Source organism: Podarcis pityusensis (genome assembly GCF_964106645.2).
Source record: "Podarcis pityusensis genome assembly, chromosome: 5".
In the NCBI taxonomy this organism is placed as follows: Eukaryota; Metazoa; Chordata; class Lepidosauria; order Squamata; family Lacertidae; genus Podarcis; species Podarcis pityusensis.
The window spans coordinates 43,884,043-43,910,752 of NC_138032.1; the positions used below are offsets into that span (position 1 = coordinate 43,884,043).

The 26,710-nt window shown below is 46.2% G+C and overlaps 4 protein-coding genes across 7 annotated transcripts in view; 1 reads left to right on the forward strand and 3 right to left on the reverse strand.

Annotated features, from left to right (window-relative positions):
* Positions 1-26,710, reverse strand: part of SFXN3 (sideroflexin 3) — a gene marked incomplete at its 3' end in the record, with an annotated part of 178,236 nt that overhangs the window by 145,014 nt on the left and 6,512 nt on the right. The gene's annotated exons all lie outside the window — the stretch shown is intronic.
* Positions 1,290-7,570, reverse strand: TWNK (twinkle mtDNA helicase). Its single transcript, XM_081006163.1, has 5 exons — positions 5,773-7,570; positions 4,929-5,169; positions 4,608-4,715; positions 3,894-4,035; positions 1,290-2,995 (listed from the first exon to the last, which is right to left on the reverse strand). The coding sequence occupies exons 1-5, from the start codon at positions 6,977-6,979 to the stop codon at positions 2,657-2,659; spliced, it is 2,037 nt and encodes a 678-aa protein (XP_080862289.1). The 5' UTR covers positions 6,980-7,570; the 3' UTR covers positions 1,290-2,656.
* Positions 7,842-12,401, forward strand: MRPL43 (mitochondrial ribosomal protein L43). The gene is made up of 3 exons (XM_081006232.1): positions 7,842-8,045; positions 11,278-11,384; positions 11,754-12,401. The coding sequence occupies exons 1-3, from the start codon at positions 7,915-7,917 to the stop codon at positions 11,981-11,983; spliced, it is 468 nt and encodes a 155-aa protein (XP_080862358.1). The 5' UTR covers positions 7,842-7,914; the 3' UTR covers positions 11,984-12,401.
* The window catches only part of SEMA4G (semaphorin 4G), a 111,590-nt gene continuing 103,164 nt past the window's right edge, over positions 18,285-26,710 (reverse strand). For all 4 annotated transcript variants that reach the window (XM_081006158.1, XM_081006161.1, XM_081006160.1 and 1 more), the window contains 6 exons: positions 26,304-26,448; positions 25,293-25,515; positions 24,250-24,365; positions 21,758-21,912; positions 20,117-20,178; positions 18,285-19,280 (listed from right to left, as the gene is read on the reverse strand). In XM_081006158.1, coding sequence (XP_080862284.1) covers positions 18,427-19,280; positions 20,117-20,178; positions 21,758-21,912; positions 24,250-24,365; positions 25,293-25,515; positions 26,304-26,448 — 1,555 coding nt within the window. In that variant the 3' untranslated portion in view covers positions 18,285-18,426. The remainder of the gene's footprint in view (positions 19,281-20,116; positions 20,179-21,757; positions 21,913-24,249; positions 24,366-25,292; positions 25,516-26,303; positions 26,449-26,710) is intronic.

A 26,710-nucleotide genomic window follows, 5' to 3' on the forward strand; every position in this document is an offset into this window, starting at 1 on the left:
AACCAGATTGACAGGGATGCCATTTAATTCAGCAACTCTTCAGTTCAGTTGGTTTATAGTTCTCTTTGGGCTCATGCCTCCAGCAGGGGTGTTCACTGCCACTCATGATAGCCCTGGGATGGGGAATGCATGACTCTCCTGCTGCTCTTGGACGGCAACTTTGACCATCCCTGACCATTGGCCAGGCTTGCTAGGGCTGATGGGAGCTGGAGTCCAACATCACCTGGAGGACTACAGGTTAACTGTCCTTTCTGCAGCCTCTTGAATCTTCTGCTTGACCCTGCTGCTACCTCCCTTGAGCAAGCAAGTAGTGAGAGGAGCAAGAAGAACAATGGTTTGCAGACTTCTTGTTCTTTCCCTCTAGGAGGCGGTACCAATTGGACCCAAGGGGAAAGGTAAGCAAATAGGCAGTGGCAACCTTGCTCATGAATGAGGCCCACTGACAGCACTTCGTCCAGGCCCACTCATCCACCCCAAAAAGCTAGAATTGGCACTGCTTGGACCAATGAGACAGAACTGAGAGGAAAGGGTAGAGATCACACATTGCATGCATAAGGTCCCAGCTTCAGTCCCCAAGCTCTGCAGGGAGGGCTGGGACATATTCCTGTCTGGAGAGTGCTGTCAGTCAGTACAGCAGACCTCTGTTCTCCAGTGCTGGGCCCGAGGTTGTTGGACTACATCAAAGCCAGTGGTCAGCAATGGTGGGAGTTGTTGTTGTTGTTTAGTCGTGTCCGACTCTTCGTGACCCCCTGGACGCCAGGCACTTCTGTCTTCCACTGCCTCCCGCAGTTTGGTCAAACTCATGCTGGCAGCTTCGAGAACACTGTCCAACCATCTCTTCCTCTGTCGTCCCCTTCTCCTTGTGGCCTCCATCCATTACAGAAGTTCTTAACTAGCTAAAATGCAGGCCCAAAGAAAAAGGGTAACATATTTTGGGTTGAGTGAGGGATCCTCTTAACTGCAAAAATAAGAACTTGGAAGGTTATGGAAGTTAGTTACCTGTAGATTATTATTATTATTATTATTATTATTATTATTAAGAGTAGTTGAGCATCTATCAGGGACGTTAGATCTAGGGAATCTTAGGCTAGATGATACTGCTAGTAACACCACAAATCGCCTGTTTTAGTGAATTTGCTGCTATACTCGTGTCTGGGATTTCAGAGCTCAAAGAAGCATGCCAGTGCTTGGCACGTGATGGAGGTACTGTGGGTTAGCATGGGAATATTATGTAAATCTTCCATTTGAACAGGCTGGCCTCTTGTGGACAGTATAAGAAACAGCACACATTAAGTACAAACTGTACTGTTTTTAATTTAAATAAATGACACAACATCCAACACAATGTCGATTAACCCGTAATTTCTAGAATGCATAGATAATTTCAAATACCGTTAAAAGACAGTGTGTGCATGGCCAAACCAAATCACAGTCAGAATTAGTTTGGATTCCTGCCCCTCCGCCCCGTAAGAGTCGTTCAGTTTATCAAAGTCATAAAGGCTGAGGGAACACACTTTTACTTCCATAAGCATTTCAGCTTATGCATTGATCAGAGTCAGTTGTGAGATAGGTTTTCAAAAAGCAGCATTTCTACATGTTTATATCCTAAACAGAGGTATCTCTTGGTGCTAAAACTGAAGTGGACAAAACCCAAACCCACTCAGCCTCAAAACCAAGGAGATTGATCCAAAAGTTTGATAGAACCATGAATGCTTTAGAAAAGGCTTTTTCAACAAAGTTGCTACTTTTCTTAATGACAGCATTTCAACAGCCCCCTTTGGAATACATTAATAGTGTGGTTTTTCCTTCAAGTAATCTCCTCTCCTGAACTCACATTAGGCTAGAACAGTAAAGTCCAGAGCCAGTATGGAACAGGCATATAAGAAATAATTTGAAGGAAGGAAGGAAGGGCATTTCAGAGCGATTTACCTTTGTGCCAACCGTTTCCTCAACCTCCACAGCTAAGTGCTTTGTCAATCCCCTTTGCCGAACCCATGGCTCACTTAAATCTCAGGATTTGCTGACTCCTCCTCGGCTCAATTTAACCATTCTCACTTTAATTCAAGCCCTGAGATTAGGAGAGAAAGCACAGCTCCTGTTGTAACATTCGCAATTTTAACCAGTGATTTTTGCAATGCATATGGATACAGCATGTCCCCTCTGATCCCATGCCAGGGATCTAACACTTTACTAGGCTGCAGCAAACCATTTTTCTGTATGCATACTAGTACAAGAAATACACAAAACAACTGGAAGTACTTTCAATGTTCCTTTTGATATAGTCTTCACTACTTGCAGCTACTGAGTCCAGGCCAAGGCTAAGCCGAAGATGGCAAAACAAAGCTACTTCCCTGCACCAACAGCACAGTCTCCTCTGTGTTGCACAAATGGAGCCACCCAGTAGTTGCCTCTTGGGTGGAACGAAGCCGGTATTAAAGTTTCCTCTCCGAATTATTGCTTGATTAGTAAAATGATACTGGAAATCCTGTGACAACCCCACAGATTTGTCATACATATCTCCAGCACATTATCCCAACGGAAAACAGGCAACCAAGCAGGAAATATCCCGCCAGTGCCTTTCTTTGCAGTCCAATGATTATTCCTATGATCAGATGTGAGGCAGTGATTTTGCTGGCTTCCAACCCTTTTCCAAGTCCTACACTCCTCTTCCTCCTCCTGGTTTGATGGGCTCATCAGGAGAGGTCCCTGGGGCAGGGGCTGTGCTGCTGGGGGACTGAGACCTCTGCTTCTTCGAAGCTCCACCGGCACCTGCTGGTTTCTTGGCAGGCACACCATTGTCATCCTTTACCTTCTTCAGCTTGGCTTTGCCTTTGACGGGGGTAGAAAAGGTGAGGGATGCTTTGCTGAACTCCAGGGGAAAGACTCCCACATCCCCATCAAAGCGATTCTTGGAGACCTGTAGATAGCGCTTTCCTGGGCCTGTCACCAGCTTCCTGTCCTGCAGGATCAGCACGTTGTCGGCTTCCTGACTGGCCTGTGCAAGAGATGCAGAAGGAAAGTTATTGTTTGAGGGGAGAAGGGGCGGCCATTTTGTACAGCATGGAATGTAGCTCAGCAGTATGAGGAGCAGCAGCCTGCAGCTAAAAAAAAAAAGCAGATTTAGAGTACATGCAATATGAATGCAATTGTACTGAATGTGGTGGGTCTTAGGCCAGTCAGGTGATCTTGCTACACTTTCCCCAGGTTATCTGCACAGTTTTCCCCGCAAACAATTCGCAACAAGTTGAGACATGCAGTATTTTTCTCAGATCCTCCAGCCAGCTAAGGATCAAGAACCACAATGCAGGTATCTTCATTGGATCAAAAATAATGGCACTTCTCTTTAAAAGTGAGAACGATACAATCTAATAAACGAGTAAGCACTTTAATCCCACTGACTGTAACGGGAGAAAATTAAGCACAAGTACATCAAAGGGTGCCAGCTGAAGCCGTCCTACTTCTGTCACTAGGAGTTGCTAGGCAGAAGATGGTTAAATCATCTGACTATGGGTTGTCTAGTTAGACCACCCCAAATATGCAGAAAAAATGGATTCTTATGGGCCAGACATGGGGAACCTGTGGTTCTCAAGATGCTGTTGGCCACCAACTCCTATCAGCCCCATCCAGGATAACCAGGGGTGATGGAAGTGGTAGCCCAACAACATCTGAAGGTCCACAGGTTACTCATACCCACAGGTTACTATAGCCAGAAGGGATCAAAGGGACAGAGATTTGCATACCAGACTTAGCAATTCCAACAGCCACTATGTTAGGGATACAGAGTGGTGCAATGAACTCTTGATTGTTAAGGATAAAGTACACACACTTTGAGCTAAGCTGGAAATATAAGCTCTCCAAAGACCAAATTTGCCCACTTCCACACAAATTCTCACCTTTGCAGACCCAAAAATCGAGGCCGTCTGCAACTCCCTCTCTTCATCTTCTTTCCGGGGGTGAATGACCACGGTGACGTGGCAGCTGTTTTCTGTGGCAAACTTCCGGAAGGCACCCACTATGTAGTCTTGCACAGCTAGCCTAGAATGGCAACATGGTGGAATAAATATACCTTGTAGCAAAAGTAATTACATTAGACACATGAATAGTGAGTACAAAGAACACAATTTGAAAAGAAAGGTTACTTGATGTTTACCTGCTAGAGAGGGGAAATGAATATTAGTAGAAGATGAAAAGAAGAACTGCACATTTTCATAGTGAGAGAGACTATTTTCCTCTTGAACATGTTCCTATTTATTTATTATGTTCACTGCTTTTTATAAAAAGTCTCAAGGTGACTTACAAGACACTTAAAACACAGTACAACTTTTAAAATCCAAATACAGTACCATAAAATGACCACAAAAAATAAAACAAAAAAATGACTAGAAGTCCTAACTGTAGTTACTGTCACTACCAAAAGAATGCTTATCTATGGTTAAGAAAGAAATTCACTCTCAGTCAGGACTACTGTTTGCATGATTACAATTATTTTCATGTCACTATAAATAAGTGACACACTGAGTCATTTTTTAAAGAAGGTAGAGGAGAAATACAGTGTTGTAAAAAAAAAGAGTCTAGGCCAAAGGATGAATGCATGGGGGAGAGCTTACCTGTCCACATTGAGCTGTTCCTGGCCCATCATGAACTGGAGATTGTCGATGATCACATGACTGATATCATACATGTACACAGCATGCAGCATGGTGTCTATCACTGTCCTGCATGGAAGAGACCATCACAATTACACACACATCTTTCATCATCAATCCTGAAAAAGGAGAGATTGAAATAAGGGTCACACGTGGAAATATGAACAGGAATGCGGCCTTAGCATCTGAACAACTAAAACATTGCTTCATGCCCACCACTGCATCACATCAAGAACATTAAGCCATGACATGCAGGAGGTAAGCTGCCACCCTGAACCTTACTTGATATTCTGATGCCCGTGGAAAGTCATGAAGTAGAGCGGAAGATCCTCAAACTTGTCTGCCCACTCGTCATACTTTTCCAGCTGCTCTTCCAGCCTCCCCATGGCAAACTGGGTAAGCATGATCTTGGCCAAGCGCACATTGTTGATCTCAAAGCTGCCCCACAAAGTGTTCACTCCCTGTGTGCAGAGGTCCAAGGCATATTCACTGATGAAGGTTGTCTTCCCACTGCCCGTTGGGCCTGTTCCACAGACAGGATAAAATTAATATGAGGGCAGGCTGTTGCAACCTACAGGATAGATGGTTTTCACCTTGAGTTTTCATGTGTAGACCAACACGCCCTTTCTTCTGAAAGACCACCCACTTCAGATGTAAACAAAAAAACAACCCAGTTATTTAGTGGGAGTAACGGCAATCAGCATTCATGGCAAGTAGTGACATGAAAATTGGTCCAAGGCAGAAAATAGAAAAAACGGACAGCTCAAGAGCCACCAGATTGAGGTAGCCCAACTCTGCAACAAGTCATTGAGCTGGCAAGCAGGCATTACAACAACAACAAAAAAGCCAAGAACCACACAGTACTAAAGCATACTGCATCATTTTCTAATTGAAGGCTCAATAAGCCTTTGATTGTAAATGACTTGTGAATAAAAAGTCAGTCAGCTACTGGCAATATCCTTTGAAGAGACCCTAGGGAAGACATCCAGCTGAGATTTACAAGGGAACACACACACACACTCTCTCTCTCTCTCTCTCACACACACACACACACACACACACACACAGAGAGAGAGAGTGAATGGAGAATGAGAGTTAAAGTGCCACAAACCACATAGCTACACACCTGTGAATACAGTAAGCTCCCCTTTTCGATGGCCCTTGAGGAGTTTGTTCAGTTCTGGAAAACGAGCCCACTTGACACCTGCCACCTGCTCCACATTGGCCAGCTCCCCAAGCACCTCTTCCCGCAGCTGGCGAAATGAAATGATGGACTTGTGGCCAGCTGGTAGAGCGGAGCGCAGAATCTTGGTGAGGTTCATGCCCTGGGTGAAAGCTTCCAGGGGCTGTAGTTGTTGGTCACTTGGCCGCACCAAAGAACAACGCTTCGGGTTCAGCTTGCGGGCAAAGAGTTTGGCAGCTTCCCAGGAGCGGAGGTCCTCCCCTAACCACAGGGTGATCCGCTTGAACTGTTCTAAGTAGGGGAGAAGGGCTGGCGGGAGGCAGGAAATCCCCCGGGGCAGGGCCAAAGTGGGGAGCCCAGTCACCTGGTGCAGCACCAATGTGTCCAGCTCACGGCCAGTCAGTACAACTTCTGTATCTCGTCGGCTGATCAGAGGCAATCCAAAGAGGTTGTGATAGGCCGCAGGGCGAGGTAGGGTGTTCTCCACATAGTGCACCATTTCCCCTTGGCGCTCAACTCCCAGAAGCTTTAACCCCTTCAGGCTGGTGCCACGGGGGCTGAACCAAGGGAAAACCAAGGTCCGTGCTGTCCGCAAGTAACGTACTCCAAACCGTTTGAGTGTGGCATTTGAGATATTGGAAATGCCGAACATAGCCTTGGCCTCCTGCGTCTCCTGCTCATCCAGCAGTTCCCAGAGAGGCAGGGCTCGTTCCCATATATGCATGGCATCTTTCCCATCTTGGTCTCTTTGCCCACTGGCCTCTTCCAGGCCACCCACAGCCATCCCTTTATGTCGCAACTCTACACTGGCCTGAAAGTCTTGCCAGTTACCTTCAGCCAATGAAGCTGTGCACAAAAAGCGGCCAGTGGTCTTGTCGATGAAGAGGCTGTAGCTATGGCGGACCTGCTGCTGCTCCTCCACAAAAATACTGGGCACGTGAAGACAACTATAGCCATCATGAAAGGGGATGCCCTGCGCCCTCAGATACTGGCGAATCTCTGTGACTGAAACTGGGGGGATCGGCCCTTCTGGGGACGGAAGCGTCTCTTTCTTGTAAGATCTGCAGGATTTGCTCCCTGCAAGGATCAGCCTGCCCCTAAGGGGCCAGTGGCTTGAAAGACTGCACAAGGAGCGGGTGAGGAACCACATTTTTTCTGTACCAGTGGCAGAAAGATGCCTGCCAAGAGCATCCTCTCAAGGCAGTAACCTTCCAGACTGGCACACTAAAAACTTCTGCTGGGAAACCTTCCCCCAAGAGCAACCTCTCCCATATCGAGACTGCCTTATTTTACCTTGCTATAATACCTCTCCCTCCTAATCACACGAGCGCGCACACCGCCTTCGTCAGAGAAACAACCCCGTCCTCAACCATCCCCTCCTCCGTCTCGCCGCTTCCCTCCCGGCCACCCCAACCACCTCGCAGGGACTCGCCCTCTCGCCGCTTCCTCGCTCGCGGCGCAAGTCCCGCTGCATAACCCCGCTTTGCCTTGCGATGGGCAAAGAGACGGCAGCCCCAGATTTCAGCCCCCGGCAACCGGCCGCTTTGAAGGAAGCCCCGATCCGCTGCAACAAGCAGCACCTGCCCCCAAACTCGACCTCCCTGCCCTCCCTCCCTCCCGCCCTCCCGTCACCGCGCGATGGGAGAGCTCCGCGCCTGTCTCGGATCGAGCATCATCCTTCCCCCCACGTGCGGCTGCAGAGAGCGCGCGATCGCCGCGCCCCGGAACAACAACACAACACGGAGAACGTCACTTCCGTGCGGGGATCCTGGCATCAAACGTCGAGCCAGGCATATAGAGATAGGAAAGAATGGAGGCGTCATTCCCACCTTAGCACTTGGCGAGTGTATAATAGCGCGTGAGGCGCTTCTAAGTGCACAGACTAGCGCTGACTTTGGCTATTTCTACCAGGCAGGCAAAGAAAAGACGGGCGTAAAAAGTGACCGCCAGGGCCTTCGTTGAATTTTCCCTCCAAGTAGCTCTAGGGCGCTAGCGCCCTCTCTGCGTCACTTCCTCCGCTGCTTCTCCTTCCGGTGAGGAGGAGAAGGAGGCGGCCAACCTGCTCCCATCCCGCTTTCATGTGCCATGACCGGCCGAGGCACCCCGAGCCGCTTCCTGGCCAGCGTCTTGAGGAACGGGATGGGCCGCTACGTGGGGCAGCTGCAGCGCCTCACCTTGACGGTCAGCCGGGATGCGCCGAGCTCGCGGGGCGCCAGGTAGGCTGCTTCCCCCCGCAAAGAGGTGCCGGGGCTCTGGCTTCACCTGAGCGCCCTTTGCTAGTCTCCTCCGTAGAAGGGCTTCGAGCGGGACTTGACTCTTCGGCTCTGGGCAACGCGGACGTTGCAACCTCTCTTGGCAGTCGTGGGCCGTTTTCACCCTGCCCTTCAGCCGAGAGGCTCCCAAAAACGTCCGTCCCCCCCGGGGTGACGCAAGGGCATGCATACCTCTAAACATTTGTGAATCTTTGTACAGTACTTTTGCCCACTTACTGTATTTATTTTTCCCGATTTGATAAGAACATGACCAAATCTGCACAAAACTACATTAGCTAAAGTGGTGCTAATTTTTAAAGGGTAGTCCATTCGTGAGCTCAATCAGGCATTTTTTTTGGTAACCTAGTGTTGTCCATCTGTTGAACTCTGAACCAGTAGCAGAGGATTCTTTTATCTATTTGGCTCTCTATGCTCAACATACAAGTTTCCAGCCTAACCATGGCGGATTGCACATCTTTGGGTAGGCCTAAGAGGGCTCTTAAAAATACAGTGGTACCTTGGGTTACATATTGTAATAAATGTAGGGGTTGCTCGTGTGCAAGTTGGTGCCACTCCTGGCTAGGTTGCCTTGTTAAACCTTTTCTGTCTGGACAGCCCCTGCACTTCGTGGCTGTTCAGTCGCTAGCAGAATCCGTCAGTGGGCGTGTCTTAAACCTTTTCCAGCATAAAAGTTGTTTGACTCCAAGTCTCCTCCTACTCTCCCTGCGCGGAAGTCTTCTGCGCAGGGAGGGCGTGGGTAGCGGAGGACCCGTGCTCTCCTCGCTGATCTCCGGCGAGGAGTCCTGGAGCCCCCTCGCCGATTCCCCCATCTGCCCCCCTTTATCCCTGGTGTTACGCTGATTTCCTTCCCCAGCTGGTGAGCCGCCTCTCCCCCTGCTGGGCCCTTCTCCAGCATCGCTTGAGAGCCTCGCCTCCGCCTCTGGCTCCGATGTCAGTTCCCTGACACATATGCTTCAGGTTACATACGCTTCAGGTTACAGATTCCGCTAACCCAGAAATAGTGCTTCAGGTGAAGAACTTTGCTTCAGGATGAGAACAGAAATCGTGCTCCGGCGGCGCGGCAGCAGCAGGAGGCCCCATTAGCTAAAGTGGTGCTTCAGGTTAAGAACAGTTTCAGGTTAAGAACGGACCTCTGGAACAAATTAAGTACTTAACCTGAGGTACCACTGTAATTCTGTGGGGGTTCCAGACCAGAAACCTTTGAGGTACCCCAAACCTCAGCACCGTATAAAATCTGGGCCACTGATTTTGCTTTATAGACAGACAGGGCTGGGTTAACCGGGTTTCCACCTTTACAAGCGGCAAATTTCAGAATAGCTTTTGCTGATTTAAAGCCTTGCAGTTTAATGTTAGATAGCTGTATATTCCAAGAGGCCGTTTCTGAGTAGACCAGTCCCAAATATTGGTTTATAATGTGTTCATCCAGGTGCCAAACATGCTTTTTAGGGCGCTTCCCAAATACTATGACCTGCGTCTTGTCATAGTTTATAGATAAAGCATTACCCGTGCAATATGAACCGTATTTCGCAAGCAGTCGTCTCAGGCCCATCTGGGTTCTAGATACAAGTACTAGGTCATCCGCATACATTAAGACTGAAAGTTTTTGGTCGAGGATTGTAACAGGGGCAAACTGTAGGCCATCCAGTTCTTTAACCATGTCATTAATATAAAAGTTAAACAAAAAAAGCGCCAAAATGCATCCTTGTTTAACTCCAGTAATGGTCTTTATTCTAGTAGTGAGATGGCTGACCAGCTCTACTTTTACTTGTATCGATGTATCAGTATATAATGTTTTGATGAGAAATAATAAGCGATGATCTATATTTGCCTTTTCCAATTTCTGCCACAATGCATGTCTAGGGACCGTATCAAAAGCTGACTTTAGGTTGATAAAAGCGACATAGAGTTTTTGCTTCAAATTATGGATGTATTTACATAACAAAAAGTTAATCACAAAACACTGGTCCAATGTTTGGAAATCTGCCTGGACTTCCGATATCACTTTATTTGTATCTGCCCATTCTTCCTGTCTCCCAAAAAGGAGCCTGACGTATAGTTTAGAGGCTACATCTAACAGACTAATAGGTCTATAATTGGCAGAATTTTTCTTGTCACTCTTTTTATATATTGGAGCAATTATACTCAGCTTCCACCCTTCCGGTATGGTGTTGCAGGATCTTGTTCAGAAGTCACATGTGGTATTGTACAAGAATACATGTCTTGTGTTAAGGTTTGTGATTATACTAGAGTAGCCACTTGGCTAGGCAGTAGAGAAAGCTAATATTCCATGTATGGGAGCTTTAGCTTTATGGCTCAGAATCAAAATAGGCATATGAGAAAATTGTGTTTTGTGGAAGAGGGTCTTTGTACATCAGGTGGCTGGTACAGTGGTACCTCGGGTTACAGACGCTTCAGGTTACAGACTCCACTAACCCAGAAATAGTACCTCGGGTTAAGAACTTTGCTTCAGGATGAGAACAGAAATCGCGCTGCAGCGGCAGCAGGAGGCCCCATTAGCTAAAGTGGTACCTCAGGTTAAGAACAGTTTCAGGTTAAGAACAGACCTCCAGAACGAATTAAATTCTTAACCCGAGGTACTACTGTATTCAGGTAGAAATATTACTGACTCATATTAATAAAGTAATGTCCAAGAGCAACAAAGATTTGACTTGGTTGATGGCTTTGAATATTTTTTTCATTATTTTTGGTTGTGATTCACTGGCTTATTCAGAGTACATTGGTACCTCAGGGTAAAATCAGCAAACATTAAAATTGCATATCCCAACTGTGTGTTGGGATAGGCCTGTTGAAATAATATTTTTAGCAGGCATTTAAAACACTATAACTAGGGTGCCTGCCTAGTACCGTATGTTTATGCTACTAAAATTTTAAATATTTGGGCTAACCGTTTTAGGTGTGTAGGTGGCTGCCAAAAGGGAATTACCTGTCCTTTCTGTTGTTCTGAATAATTTTGTATAGAATCACAGAATAGTAAATGAAGAAATATTTACCTGGCCTGCAGTTTATGTAGACTGCAATGCTGCGCGCTGGGAATTACTGCAATCGAAGGCCCCCAATTGCAGATGGTGGTGGCAGCTTTTCCTGAGCTCTCTTTCAATTGTTCATCAGAACAGTTATTTAAATACCTCAGTGACTCCTTTCTTTTTTGTTCTAGACAATACATTGAAGAAAAGGTGGTGGACTTTGCCAGGCAGAACCCTGGGATTGTGTTCTACGTTACTCCAAAGCAGTGCAGGGTCCCTACGTTGACTGCTGAATACAGTAAGTATAGTAAATGCAGCTTTGCATTAGAGCCATGTTAACGAGAGATTGGCGTTGGCTGTTATTGGCATTTCCTGTGAAACTTGCTCCTAAAAATCAGCGGGGAGGGTGCACCCTGTCTCAACAAGGCTTCTAAGGCAACCCTCAGCAGCAATTGATGTGTGCTATCTGCTGAAAGAATTACACACCAAGGAGCTGTAAATCAGGCCTTAGTTTGTAACATTCAGGAGTAAGAGGGTGGATGTGTGGATTTATTGAGGTTCATCAATGAAAAATCCTTGGGAATTGGGTATAAGTGCCCAGAGAATCTTATTTCTCCAAACAGACAAAGAATTGGTCCACATTTTATCCACCTAATTTTCTTTCTAGTGAATGGAACCGTGAAGGTAGAGTGTTTAACCAGCAAGACAGTGGATGAGATTGCAAAGGTCATCCAGAAGCTGGCAGGCCAGTCTGGCCTGGAGATCATCCGTATCCGAAAGCCTTTCCATACAGATAACCCCAGTATCCAAGGCCAGTGGCACCCTTTCACAAATAAGCCCAGCAAGCTCAATGTGGAAGCTGTGGGTCAGCAGCTTCTCCAGCCCCCAGAAAACTAAATCTACAATGGTGCAAACCGCCCGGGGCTTTTGTGAGTGGGAATTTCTTGTATCCAGGCCAAGATCATAAAGCTACGTTGATATAATTCATCTGGAGGAAGAATATCATCCCTCTCCTGAAGAAAATGGGCTTTGAAAGGATTCCAAACTACTATATGTTGACATGGGACAATCTCCTACCTGATTTGTTGTGTTTTATCAGCTAAGTCACAGGCCAGCCCAGGTCAATGATGAGCAAGGCCTAGAACTGGATGGGACTGGCTCCTCTTAAAGAGAGTGGCAGAGACTTTAGAGGCGACTGTTCTCTACACCACCAGCTACTTGTGCTGGTAGCTTGTCTTATCCATGTTTTGTGCTGAATGTTATCCTCGTCTAATGCTACTCTTGCTGGAATTGGAAATAAATGGATGGAACTACCTGTAAGGTTCTCTGAGGGCTTTCTTGCTAATGAACATGCCTTGAGTTGCAAATGCTTAAGTCAGTAGAGGACTAATTGTGAATACCTGCCTTCACTGGAAGCTGCGAAGCCAGTGATCATTGTTTCCTAAGCCCTGTTCTAGTGTTCAACTCAAGCATGGGAGGGCTAAAATTTTGTAGAGGGCCAAGCCTGCATGTGGCACCTTAACCCATGGTGTGCCCTGCATGTCAGGCACTCACTCTCCTTCCTCCCCCTGACTTTTGCATGTTCAGTACAAAGGTCTGGAGAGGGCTTCTGATCCCAGTTATAGAAGATTTTACACAAACAGGGACCCTGGCTTGTTAGGATTTTTGGTCTTGGGGAGGCTTCTAGCTATGCTCAGCTGAACATGCCTGGAAGTCCTCTTGAGGTTTTTGAGCTCAGTGAGTGAAGGTCTGAAGGGGTCTTTGAAGGTGGTGCTTGCATTTGTTCAACCTTCCCTCCTGCCTCTACATACTCATGAAAATGCCTGTAGAGGTGGTGCTGAGTTGCTCACCAAGTCTGAGTACCTTGCCCTTGGCTGCTCCAGATGGAAGGAGGCAAGATGATAAAGGTGTTGATTCCCTACTCTGCTAGCTTTCCTTGGTGCAACATAGTGAGGTTTGGCTCCTTATGCCTTCAGAGGTAGCATCTACACAACTTTAAAAGGAGAGTCATGTACTGTTCTGCTGGAAAGAGTCAGTGTTTCCTGTGCATACAGTATAGAAAGGATTAATTTGTGCTGAAATAGTGTTACCTTTGACATTCAGCCTGTGGAAACACTACCAAACTTCATTGGCCAGCACAGAAAGAAGTAATGAGTTATCCACCCTTCCGTTGAATTAGCAAATGTATAAAAATCCCCCTATTCACTGGAATTTCATAAGAGTCTAGGCTAGAGGTTTTTTTTGTTGTTGTTCAGATGTAGTGCCAGATATCATCTTATTTGGAGATGCTAGAAATCAAACATCATTTAGCACTGAGCAGCAGTTTGGCTAGGATATTGGAGTTGAAACTCTCATACCTGGTTTCCAAACCATTCCAAACACACACACACACACACACACACACACACACACACACACACATACAGAGAGAGAGAGAGAAGAGAGAGAATTAAGGGAAGTAGAAATCAGCTGGAACTTTTCTCTAAACAAGTCTACACACCATTGTCTACATTCAGTGGCTGCTTTCCATTGCCTTTATACAAGTTGCCCCATCTCCCCTCCCTTCTATTAAATATAAATTAAAGAGAACCCTTCCTCCTTGTAAAACCCCTGCCATCTCTTAATGGAAAGCACTGAGGAATCTGAATCAATTAATTAGCAATGTTAGCAGCAAAAGAAAAAAGGCATCCAGCAGCTTGGCAGAAGCAAGTTCTCATCTGGTTCCTTTCAGAGATTTTGTCATAGATTATCAACATGCGCCAGATTCTTGGCAGAAGAAACTACATACGTGAAATGGGATTTTTACCTTGGTATAAGGATAAGAATATGAAGCTGCCTTAAACTGAGTTGGGTCCTTGCTCTGTCTAGCCGAGTTCTGCCTATTGTGATTGCCAGGGGCTTTTGAGAATCCCAGAGCGAGCTGTTTTCCGGCCCTTCTACCCCCGATCCAACTGGAGGTGATCAGGATTGAACTCAAGCTTCCCTACACACAAAGCATTTGATTTGTCATAGAACTATGACCTGGCTTTCTTAAAGGCCATGCCACTAAAAAGAAGAGTTTGCCATCACTTCAGCTCAGTATATTAAACTAGCATTGTAATATGGCCCTACATACGGCCAGGGCATATTTTTGAGCATGTGCTGCCTTTGTTTACATTCCCTTTGCAGTTTGTTTGCAAAGTATGGGTTTTTTGCAGCAGTTCAAGGTGTCTTGTCATTTTCAGCTTCACCGGGTTGTGCAGCGATGGGAAGGATATAACGCTTCTTTGATTAGCAAGGGGAGGAAGCAACCAGCACCTAACTTTTGCTTCCCAGGTACATTGTGGACTTTTGTAACATGCCAGCAAGTGATACTTCTATTTTCAGGAACGCCAGTCCAACAGATCTTAAGACTTTGAGTAAAAGTTCCTTTTATGGCATTCTGATCAGTTTGAATTTTACATTTCTGTTAAACTGTATATCATTCAGGAGGTTTGAGCTGTGCTCTTAAATGTTTTAAACAAGAACTTAAAATGTCACTTTAGAAGTACTGACGTTTCATTAACAGGAGTAGAGATTGGAGCAGGAAAGTGCTTTTATAGTTTGGCATGAGCTGCAGTTAATGAGAAAGCTAGGGCAAAAAGCAGACAGAGCAGCATGTACCAGGAATGTTGTTTTGTTGAAAGAACAAATTCTTTTTGCACTTAATGGGTTGGTTCTAGACATTCCCTTCCATGAATGTCTTCTATTAATGGAAGAAATTTCGATCCAGTGGAGCATTTCCCATGCTGTTCTGGGGGGATCCCTCAAACCTCTAGAACAGATTATGAGGGAGGGCGCACTTAGTAAAAACTGCCTCCCCACCTGCTTTCTCCAGTGCAAGCAGAATTCCACTGAGCGCAAGATTGAACCCAACCTATATTCTTCATATGCCATATTTTCAGTCTTCATAAGATGTATGGCAGTGGCAGGACTCTGAACTACCAGCAAAAAGAAACTGCTTGAAATGGATGAAAATAACTCCCGGATTTCCATTTCTGTTGCATTACACTAGTAGATACAGCTTGCATCTGCAAACGTATTTTTATGTTGTGAACCACCCTGTAATCTTTGGGTGAAGGGCAGTACACACACACACACACACACACACACACATACATATACATATATGCACGTTCCGTATGCAGGTTTAGTTATCAGGTAGTCCTACACTGTTCAATGGGACTTATTTCCAGGATTACATCAGTATTCAAGATTCTGAACAGCAACCTCCTAATCTGTCTGGTGTATTGTCCCAGTGATCAATAAATTCCTGGCTTGCTTCCTTCTCCTGTTTGAGCCTTGTTTTAATGCCGCTTGCTACTGTTAACAGGCATGTGCTTGCACAATGGAATTTTCTATTCCCCTGTAGCCCTTGTCCCCTGCCCCATACTCAGAATCTGCCCCAGAGGGCTGGAAGACCACCTTGGATTTTGAGGGCGTGCAGAGATAGGAAGGGGACATCCCACTGCATGAGCAGAACTCCATACAAGAAGCATTGTATACAACCCTTACTGTATCAAGGGGATTGTCCCTATGCTTGTGTTCTGTCTTGCATGTGGTTTGGTTTCTTTTGATTGGAGAGAAGACCATTATTAGGAGAGATTCTTTGTATTGGATGTTTTGACTATTAGCTATTAAAATCTCATGCTCAGGTGTAGAAGAAGTGTGTACCAAATTGTAGCTTCGTATTGTGTGAGAAACATTAATGTAATTAGCAGTCACAAAGACTAGAAACTTGCTTTTATTAAAACTAATGCAGTTTCTGAAGATGCTGAAACTTTCACTCATAAATTTCTGTACTTGTATAATCTGAGTGCATTGAAAATGCTCTTGAAGCCTTCCTAATAATCACCAGATGGCTTTCTCGGTACCCCCCAGTTTGCAAATGACATCAGGTTATTTAGAGTGGTGAAAACCCAAGTAGATTGCAAAGAGCCCTGCAAGGGATCTCTCTAAAAAGGGTATGATTTGACATCAAAACAGTAAAAAGAGGGTCAATGTACAAGTGTAAAAACAGCTTTTCCCAGCTTGGTGCCGCCAGATGCTGGGTCTCCCAGTCCCAACTGAAAATAAAAGTATCTTAATGCCCTTAACACAAAACAGTAGTGTGCACGTATTTAGAATATTGTGTATAATTTGCATGTCTCACCAAAAAGGATACTACAGAGCTGGGAAAGGGCAACTGAGGATTGACGGTGGAGAGTTTCCCCCAATCCCATGTAAATGAAAACCTTATCATAGATTCCTGCACTGCAGGGAGTTGGACTAGATGACCCTCAAGGTCCCTTCCAACTATAATTCTATGATAGAACCCAAGGCAGAGAAGAGCAGCAACTGTGTTAAGTGTCCATTGGGTTGAAAGCAAGGCTGTGTAAGATGTCATAAATGACATTGCAGCCTGTGGCACTCTCCCTCTAGGTCTGAAATGCATGATATATTTATACTGAGGTCTCCAGTACCAATGCTATGTGAATGACACATAAATTAGATTTCCTAAAGGCTCATAGAAGATCATGAGAGACGATGACAGTGACAAGAACTTCCTTAAGTGCACCACAAATATATCCTTACAAGACTAAACTCTGCGGTATGTAGACTAGTGGGTTTTTTGCCCTGTATTGCAGATGGATTGGGCTAAGAGATTCTACTTCTGCTTCCCTGTCATTTCTCACCCACAGATCACTCAGACACCAGTGCTTGCCCATGGCAGTGCACAGCCAGACATTGCTGGTTCTTTTGATTAGTCCTTAGGGTACCATTATGAGCTCTATGAAAGAGATTTCTATAGTCACCCATTAGGAATGGTGCTGCCTTACACAACTGTGAATACAGTGGTACCTCGGTATTTGAACGTAATCCATTCCAGGAGACCAATCGACCTCTGAAACGTTCGAAAACCAAGGCATGGTTTCCGACAGCTAGGCCTCCAGATCTTGCACTCAGCAGAAGCCGCATGCCATGTTCAACTTCTGAGGAGTGTTCAAAAACCGAAGCATTTACTTCTGGGTTTATTGTGTTCGTAAACTGAAATGTTTGTCAATGGAGACATTTGAAAACTGAGGTACCACTGTATTAGGGGATGTCACTCTTACCCCTTACCCCAGTTTGACAAAGCAATAATAATTTCAGATGGGAGAAAGCATGATCTAGATTTAGCAAGAGACTCGTGCTAGTTCAGACCAGGAGCAAAACAACTATTCTTGTACATTGGAGAAGCCAAGACTAAACTTTCTAAAGACTATTAAGGTTGTACTGAAACCTGTCCTCTCACCCACTACTCTTGCAGGAGGCCTGTTGCCAGACAGGTGAAATGACAGTGAGACAAACACTTTGCTCTCAGGGAGAGAGTATGAACAAATTGCAATTCAACTTCAGCAGAGGGCACTGTTTTCCTGCAGGTTCACATAAGCAAACAGCAAAGTTTGGATGAAACAGCTCAGTTATTTTGCACCAGCAAGGTGTCATTCAAAAGCTCATGGGCTGTAAGCCATAGTTTAATTTGTTTTTAAAGAAGCTATTGGGCATTAGTTGTGATATACTAAGGTTTCTCCATTCAGCTGCCTAGCCCCTCTAATACCATAGCAGAGAGACTATTTGCTATGGGCCAACACTGACAAGTTGTGGACTGTGATAGTGCCCAAAAAAACCCCAAAGGAACTGAAAGCATCTCCTAATGTCATCTAAGGAAAACCCAACCTCTGAAGAATTAACCAATAACCATCATTTATATCTGATGCTCAGAAAAAAATACCCTTAATTCTATTTATATAGATGTATTTGAAACGTGATTTGAATTTGACGTAATTTGGGTGTAACAAAGAAGTTTTGTTACCTACCTCTTGAAATGGCAGCTGCACGTCCTGTCCCCTCATCATGACTGCTGATGCCCTTCTGGCCGTTGCAACTATTGGTAGGAAACCACCCTCTAACCACCCCACTGTCCAGCCCGACAGCATCATTCCCCACACAAGCCAAGGGCACATTCTGATATACCCCACCCAGACAAACCCAACAGATCGCTGTGGCTCCTGTTTATCGATCATTGTTTTTATATATAAATATAATTCCATTTAAATAAGATCTTTTTTTACAGCAATTGGAAAACAAACCATCAACGCCAACGGAAAAAACAACAACCAAAAAAAGAGAGAGAGAGAAGGAAATGAGCATGGAGCCTGTGGCTGCTCCGGAGGGCCGGCCGGAGGTAGTTGCTGAGTCGTAACACTGTTTCTCTGCTGGGCTGGGGAGGAGGAATCACAGAGGGCAGTTAGGGGGTTTAGTTCACAGCAAAGTGGGCTCCCTGTGCCCTCCACCCTGCCCTACACGGAGCTCTCGTCCAGCTTTTCTACCAGCTGCGTGTGTTTCCGCTTCTCCAGGATCTTGCTCAGCTCCTCTGTGAAGGAGTTGTAGAGCGGAGAGGTGCACGGCTCCTCATTCTGCCGCAGGAGCATGTAGCTGTTCCCGTTCATCTTGCGCAGCATGCTGGGCAAAGTGGTGATGCCGTTGGTGAACTCGGCAGGGAGCGGAGGAGGGGGCGGTGGTGGGATGGGGAGCGTTTCCTTGGAGGGCGACGGCACAGTGGGGGCTTCCCCAGGGATGATTTGCAGGCAGCCGTCCAGGTAGGTGCCCCGGTCCTCCTCCTCGTCCTCCTCCCCTCCTTTGCCCAGGCAATTGGAAGAGACCGTCTGCAGCTCCACGCTGGGCGCCTGGGGGACCCCCAGGCTGTACTTGCCCCTGCGCTTCTGCAGGCAGGAGACATAGAGCAGCACGACGCTAAGCACCAGGCACAGCCCCCCCAGCAGCGTGATGACGGCAATGTAGATGAACCTCACGTCCCCGTAAGTGGCACTGGCGGCGTGCCAGTACGGGTGCGACACGGTGGATGCCTGCTGTGGCACTCGCTGCTCAGGAAGCACGTTCAGGGTGTAAGCAGCCACCAGGGCCTGGAGGCCGTTCTCCTCCGCGTAGCAGCGGTATTCCCCGCTGTGCTCCGGCTGGGTGTCCGTCACCAGCAGCCCGTCCACCCCGAGGCGGAAGCGGCCCTGTCCGTCCTCCACCAGCACTCTGGTGCCGTTCACCAGCCAGGTCGCCCAGGCCAGGTTGGACATCTGCTCACAAGGCAGGAGTACGTCATCACCACACAGCACTGTCCGGTTCTTCTGCATGGGTGTGGCTGCAGGAGACACAAACGCACGTAGTAAGCACCGATGTGCTGCCCTACCTGAGCCGCAACAATTCAGGTGTCAGACTGGACTGCCAGTTAATACTCTGGAAGAGGCACTCTGGGCTCTCCAGCTGAGGGGGTGGGACACCCAAAGGGTTTGGGGAGGGTTGTTTTATTTTTAAAAGCGAAAGCGCTCCTTAAAAGTACAGATAATAAAGGGAATTTGAGGGCAGCCTCTAGAAAGCTTAGATCCCTTAGTTGGGATAGGCACAGCCCCTATAGTGAGTGGTTAGTATTCAAAACTGTCCCATAAGTGGCTCTCTCTTCCCCCATTCCCTTACTCCAGGCATCCCCAACCTTTGGCTCTCCAGATGTTTTGGACTACAATTCCCATCATCCCTGATCACTGGTCCTGTTAGCTAGGGATCATGGGAGTTGAAGGCCAAAACTCTGGAGGGCTGCAAGTTGGGGATGCCTGCCTTACTCCACCCTACTGCAAAAACAATGAGTGAAAGAATAATTTTGATAAAAGAAAAACCCACAATGCAAAGAAATGTATGTTGTCCTACTTAATTTGCACTACTTTGTGTCTGTAATCTTGTGGTTTTTCTGTTGTTATTTTACATAACCCTGTGCTGAAAATATTCTATTAATTAAGGGAAACATACTTTGAGTCTGGGTGGGAAGAAGGGAAGCTTGCTCCTCTTACAAGCAAAGGTTGGAAACAGATGAACAATTCCCCTTAGGAAGGAATCATTATCCATTCTCTCAACCCAGAGCACCAGACCAAGGTAGCAGAGGCAAGGCTCCGTTGGCTTCCAGAAGGGGCAGTATCAGAATCTTACCCTGGGCAGAGTTGTTCGAGCAGCCCACATTGCCATGCACAATGTCCTGGATCAGCAGACTCCTAAGCCAATATAAGCAAAACCTTGATCAGCTGGGAAAAGGCAGCAGCGCAAAGATACTCAAACTCACCTGCATGCAGCACACACCTGATGAAATCTGTGGGCATTAATACACCCGTGGGCAGAATCTTACATGCTCCAGCAGGCACGCCTCCCCAGCATAAGCACCCCAATATGCACAGCTGCACAATATCCAATACACAAACTGCAGGCTTTGCTGAAACCTCCCGAGTCACCTGCATATGTCACCTCACACAAGGGCACGTGCATAGCCAGCAGACAATTCCAGCGACAAAATACAGAGGTCTTCAGCATGATCCCTTTAATTAGAGTATGGAGCTATGGCTGCTCAGCTGTAGTCCAGGTCTTAAAGAGAAGGTATTACTAAGGAAGACCCAATCTGAGACCAAGCTTGCGGGGGGGGGGGCACAATGTAAAGCATGTTTATTTAAATAGGCTTTCAGTGAGTTCCTATGGGATTTAGCAACCTATAGGATTTAACTGCCTGCCCTATCTATACATTTATGCTGTGATTCTTGTAATGGATTTATATTTTAGCATGCACACACTCAAAACTTTCATGGTGGTAAAGCATGTAAATTTTCTGGAATATCTTCTTACTACTGTCCGCTGACTACAGCTTCTTAGATATCCTGCAAAATCAGAATCCACTAAACCTAACCCGTTTTGTATGAGACAGAGAGATGCCCTGATATGTTTAAAGCCAAATAACAGGGGTGTCCTGTCAAATGCCCACTTTCAATAGGGAGGGATAGAGTGATGGAATACTGTTAAGTCTCAAACAAGCACAAACTAATACTCCATTGATGCAGTAAACAGCAATGTAGGATAGGTCTCAATGCAGAAGCACATTAGTGGTGCCTTAACAGAGCCCTGGCTTCACCAAGTGTTGGCAAACATTGGTCTTGGATGCAAGCTGTATGCATGCATTACTCATATGTAGGACATGCCTGAGTACAGACCAGAGTGGAGAGCACATGTTTAACCCACCTCAAGTCTTCTTTTCTTTAATAGCTGCATTGAGCATGATCAATGTATGAGCTCCTCCTTGCATGCAGGGCATCTGCCTGACTGGGACATCCAGGCAACTTGGTGTCCCAGTCATGTGGAGTGCCAGCAGGAGCTCACACACTGGCTGCCTTAGTCAGACAAACACACCCAATGGGCAGTTGTTTAAAAAGAACAACCAAATATCCAGCATTTGGGGAATGAGCAGGGTAGGTTTAAAAGTATCGCCCTGCTCCAGTTTGTGCACAAGTATACTCCACATGCAAGTACAGTGGTACCTCAGGTTACAGACGCTTCAGGTTACAGACTCTGCTAACCAAGAAATAGTACCTCGGATTAAGAACTTTGCTTCAGGATGAGAACAGAAATCGTGCTCCGGCGGCGCGGCAGCAGCGAGAGGCCCCATTAGCTAAAGTGGTACCTCAGGTTAAGAACAGTTTCAGGTTAAGAACAGACCTCCAGAACGAATTAAGTTCTTAACCCAAGGTAACACTGTAACAGGTACACAGTGTTATATACACTTCCAGGTCTTTGTAGTCAGTTTTCAATTACCTGTCCGGCATCTCGGCTACTTCTCTGCAGGTCTCGCCATCCCAGCCACAGTATGGGTCTCGGGCCAGGATACAATCAAAGCAGGAGACATAGCGCTTGCAGGAGGAAAATGGTAACTGCAGGATTCCACTCTGAGCCCCCACATACAGACTCCTCTGCAAAGAGAGAAAAGACAGGACATGCACTCAGCAGAGATGCAAAGGCAGGGAACTGAAACATCCAATTAACTGTTGAAAGGCAATGTAAGGTGCAATGCTTCAAGGCCCAGGTTAATTACTGTATTTTTCCATGTAGAAGACTAGGCTTTTTAACCAAAAAATGAGGTTTAAAATTGGGGCTTGTCTTATACACGGGTAGTGCTGAGGGGTGTTTTCTTAATTTGGAGTTCCCCAAAATAGGGAGCATCTTATACACAGAAAAACGCTGTATTATTTTTCTTACATTCATATCTTGCCTTTCTTCTGCCATGGAACCTAAGGTGGCAAATACATTGTTCCCAGGTAGCCACTCTTCCAGGTGCTGACTAGACCTGCTTCACTTCAGCAAGGCGGTGGCTTTCAGACCATACCTTGGAATGACTTAAAAGGCAGAACTGGAAGCCAGGATTTTTATAGAAGCTGGGCTCAGCTATAGCTGGTACATTCAATATCATGTGTTGGTAACAGGTAGCTTCAGCACCAGTGTTTGACCAGCAGAGGGAAGCAGGGAACCAGAGTAAGTCACTGGGGTCACCCTGCAGCCATTTATCCTTCCCAGCTCAAGGCTATCCTACTGCTGTACATGTTCATCACCTGGTGCGTAGATTAGCTGCCTCTCCAAAGCCACCCTAACATCAAAAAAAGTCTGAGGGCAGAGTTGCATTCCCTGCTGACCACTCGGAGGGAGATGCTTGAAATGAAAGAGAAAGAACAAAGGCCAGGAAAAGTCCCTCTTTGAGTCCCATCTACATTATTTCCCTTTAACAGCAGCATGACATGCAGGCGTTTGCCTGGCTAAGCTTTCCCCACCCTTTTTATCTCCAAGCCAGGAAAAACACAACCAACTAAATATTTGCATGTCTGGCTGATGGTTATTGCAAGGAACTGGGGCAGAGCCAGTAAAAAAACAAGAAAGTGGCAGCCCTAGAAAAAGAGCCCAAAGAGAAAGCAGGAAGGGTGTTAGCCCATGTGGTACCCTCCATATGTAGCTGCACTGCAACTCCTATGACCCCCAGCAGTCAGTGGTCAAGGATGATGGGAATTGTAGTCTTAACAAGATCCGGAGGAGCCTGCGGAACCACACTTGACAGCACATATTATAGTACTAAAATATCATCCCACCTGCAGTACATCACACAAGTTCCCCTGACAGCTGTACCAGGGAGACATAAACCTTCACTGTCACACTGAGAAAGGAACTAGGGACTGAGCTGCAAATAGGGCTGTTGCTGTTTTGCCTGATGGGAACTGAAGAATTCAACAGATGCAGCATTTGCTAGGATGGAGGTTCTTATCTAGTAATTCCCCCCCCCCCCCCGCCTGTCGTCAAAGAGGCACAAAGCATCTTGGCTGGAAGACCTGCTCCCTGCCTTGCAAGCCTTTTCCCACCTGGCCTGTGAGGGTGGGGTCTGGACTGACTCCAGCTACAAAAGCTGAGGCTGCTGAACAGACTCTTGGGCTGGGGTGTTTTGTTGCCGTGGTGGGGGGTGGGTTGTTGCTGTTGGTTTTTGTGTATCTTTATTTTAGACCTTGTGATTTGTGTGGAAATTGTCCAGTTTGGTTGTGTATTTTTTGATGTTTTGTTTATTTATGACTCCTTTTGTTACGCTGAATTTATGTCGTAAGCCACCTTGAGCATGCTTTGGACGGTGAAAAGGCGGCATGCAAATTATGCATACAGAATTGAATCTGTTAAGTCACAAAAAATGGCAGTCCTTCCTGGGAGCAGGAAAGGGAAACTTTTAAACTTGAGCAGCTTTGCAAGGAATGTGGAGGAACAAGCTCCAGACTGCTGAGCAAAGGGCTCCAACGAGGCAGGACAGCGCATGACAGGGCCTTTGGACACTGGGTGGGAACCACCTTAGCTACAGGCAAAGGCAAATAAACACCCTCGAGGCACAGTTTTATTGAGTGCTGCCTATTGGCAGAGACAGCACAGAGTCAGAATACATAAGAAAAACACCACCCACGTTCCACAAGCTTATGATTTTTTTTTCCCTTCCAAGGTGAAAGGTGCAAAGGGGAGCCACACATTGACAGAGCGTTTGCTAATATGGATAGTTCTTTCCTGTTACAGAGGTGTGAAGAAAATGTGACTATCTTACAACTTTGGTAGAGAGAAGTGTGCAGGACATAGGTTAGCAATGAAGTCCAGACTATCCTGAATTGGTTCTCCAACTGACATAGGTCTGTTCCCAACATTTGTTTACTGCACCCTTGTTGGTGCTTTGCTTTTTTACAGTGCATGTGTGCCTTCACCAAAAACATTTGGGTGGGGTCCGAAGCCACATGTACCTGCTTTTTAGAGATGACAAGGTTCTCCACAGGCTGGGGGGCTTTGAAGACCTGGATCTCCTCAATGATGTGGACCATGGAACCAATGACCACAGCCTTGTGAATCCAGCCATTACCTGTTAAACGGGAGTAAACATTAAAAAGGCAATTTCCCACACAGTCTCATTCTTGACATCAGTCATGCAGGCAAAATTCAAGGTGCTAGCCCTGTGTAGGGTTTGGTTGGCAAGTGAGAGGATCTGTCTACTTCCAGATTTACAAGAAGCAGAAGTGTGCCTGAACACTGTAGAGCCAACAGTTTTGTCACTTTTTTTCCTGCTCTTTTCCTCTCCCCAGAATAATGGGATTTGTAGTTCTGAGAGGAGTTCAACTGAATTCTAAACAGGCACAAAGTTGTAACTGCCCAAGTTCCATAGTGGAACTTCACTGGCAATCATAAAGCCACCTCTTCCTTTCTCAGAGCAATTTTCCAGAACTGATTTGATGCTGGGGCTTTGTCATCAAAAAAGCATCACTTGGAGTAGAACTTAAGAGGAATATAACCTTTTATGTTTGAGAGAGACAAAAACCCACAAAGCCTGCCTAAGTGACGGGAAAGGGGCAAAGAAGAAGAGATAATCAACCTTTGATTCTCTGTGTCCTTTGAAGAGCAAAAGCCAGAAAAAGCAAGGCTCACCTTGGGGGGTGGGGAGGAAAGCAACCATACCTGTTTACAGGTATGCCTGTTTGCAGCTTAGTAGTGTTAAGCACAGCATAATAGCTGTCAATTAGAACTGAGCGGCACTGGAACAGCTTAGGGAAAGGGAGGCTCTGCAGCATACAGAAACCCCAGCTGTTTCTCCTTAAAAAACACACACAGATTCAGCTACACAGGTTTGGAAGGCTTAGAAAGCATAACAGGGTTGCACTTTTTGTCTCCTCTACATTCCGATACAAGGTTGAGAGGGGTGAGAACAATGAGTAACCTCCCTAGATGTGTGTTCTGTCCTAACAGATGGACACACAGACACTTAGATATGCACGGGGAATGCAAACACACCTACCTGTTCCCAAGAAGAGCATGTCATACACTCGCCCATCCAAGGCTCGGACTCTGTCTACAGCTACTTGGGTATAAACCGCATTTTTCTTCACCAACAGGGGGACTCCATCCACAGGCTTCACCTCTTCATACATCAGTGGATGGAGCTTGATAAAATCCAGCACACCATTGGGCAGGTCCTGGGAGGTGTTGTAGCCATTCTTGCGAGCCCGACTGGTGATGCACTGCAGAGGAGAAATGGGCATTATTTGCACACCTAGCTTCAAGATGCTTCTGGTCTTCAGCTCCCATTATCCTTGACCTTTGGCCATGCTAGCTGAGGCTGATGGAAGCTGGGGTCCAACAACAGCTGGAGGACCACAGGTTCTCCACCCCTGCTCTAACAGCTAAAGCATACAAATAAATGCCCCTTCTGATACACCAGTTGACAGGCTTGTTGTATTTCACTCTGCAGGTAAGAGACTGAACGCAACCCTACATGCAATATACCCTATTCACTCAAACCTAGAATGCCTGTGAAAAGCCTAATTGGAGCATCTTCTACTTTTCTGCTGGTATGGATTATTTTGGGTAGGGGAACCCTCAACCTTCACCCGCAGTATGAAATGGTGCATATTAGGGATTCTACTTGTCTGTTTTAGTTATGAGCACTCTTGTGTTCCTTGGGAGGAAGAGAGTGCCTCCCGCCTCCTTTATCTGAGACAAGAGGCAAAATAAGATGTTATTTATTTATGCTATTCTGTGCATGAGTCACCTAATAAAAAACTGTTCTCTAGGTGACATGCACCCAGACAAATAGATAAAATTAAAATGAACAGCAAAACTATAAATCAGAAAAACCAACACAGCAGTAGATAAAATCCAGCCATAAAGTCTGACACTGATTAAAACCTCCAGCACCAACCCAACAAAACTCAGGTTCAAAAACTAAAAGCCAGCCATTATTCCGAACTGACTTAAATAGAATATTATCAATGATGTTTAAGAGCTATTAAGTTGGTAAGTAACTTACTGATCCTGGCCGGGGCACTGGCACCTCCCCAGTGTACTGGGACCACTTGCGGGAGGAGTCCTGGTATTCCATGTAAGTCCCTTCAAAGGCTGCCCGCACTTCAGAGATGTTGTATCTGCAGATGGCAGACACCTCCATGCTCCTCCTGAAAGACATGGTGACATGGTCATAGCACAGGACCAGAGCCTTCCACTTCTTGCTAATTCCTCTGGGTCCACAGAAACCAGGTACGGGAAACCTGTGGTGCTCCAGATATTGCTGTACTCTTTAACTCCCATCAGCCCCAAGCAGCATGGCCAGTGGGCAGAGATGATGGGAGTTATAGTCTGGAGAGCCACATGCTCCCCACCCTCAACATAGAACAATCCTTGTAGCACTATAGGGCCGCAAGGAATCTGAAGATCATC

Coding starts and splice junctions, on each gene's coding strand:
- MRPL43 (XM_081006232.1), top strand. CDS start 7,915: ATGACCGGCCGAGGCACCCCGAGCCGCTTCCTGGCCAGCGTCTTGAGG. Junction 8,046..11,277: donor CCGAGCTCGCGGGGCGCCAG/GTAGGCTGCTTC, acceptor TTTTTGTTCTAG/ACAATACATTGAAGAAAAGG. Junction 11,385..11,753: donor TACGTTGACTGCTGAATACA/GTAAGTATAGTA, acceptor TTTTCTTTCTAG/TGAATGGAACCGTGAAGGTA.
- TWNK (XM_081006163.1), bottom strand. CDS start 6,979: ATGTGGTTCCTCACCCGCTCCTTGTGCAGTCTTTCAAGCCACTGGCCC. Junction 4,716..4,928: donor CACGGGCATCAGAATATCAA/GTAAGGTTCAGG, acceptor TCTTCCATGCAG/GACAGTGATAGACACCATGC. Junction 4,036..4,607: donor GAACAGCTCAATGTGGACAG/GTAAGCTCTCCC, acceptor TTGCCATTCTAG/GCTAGCTGTGCAAGACTACA.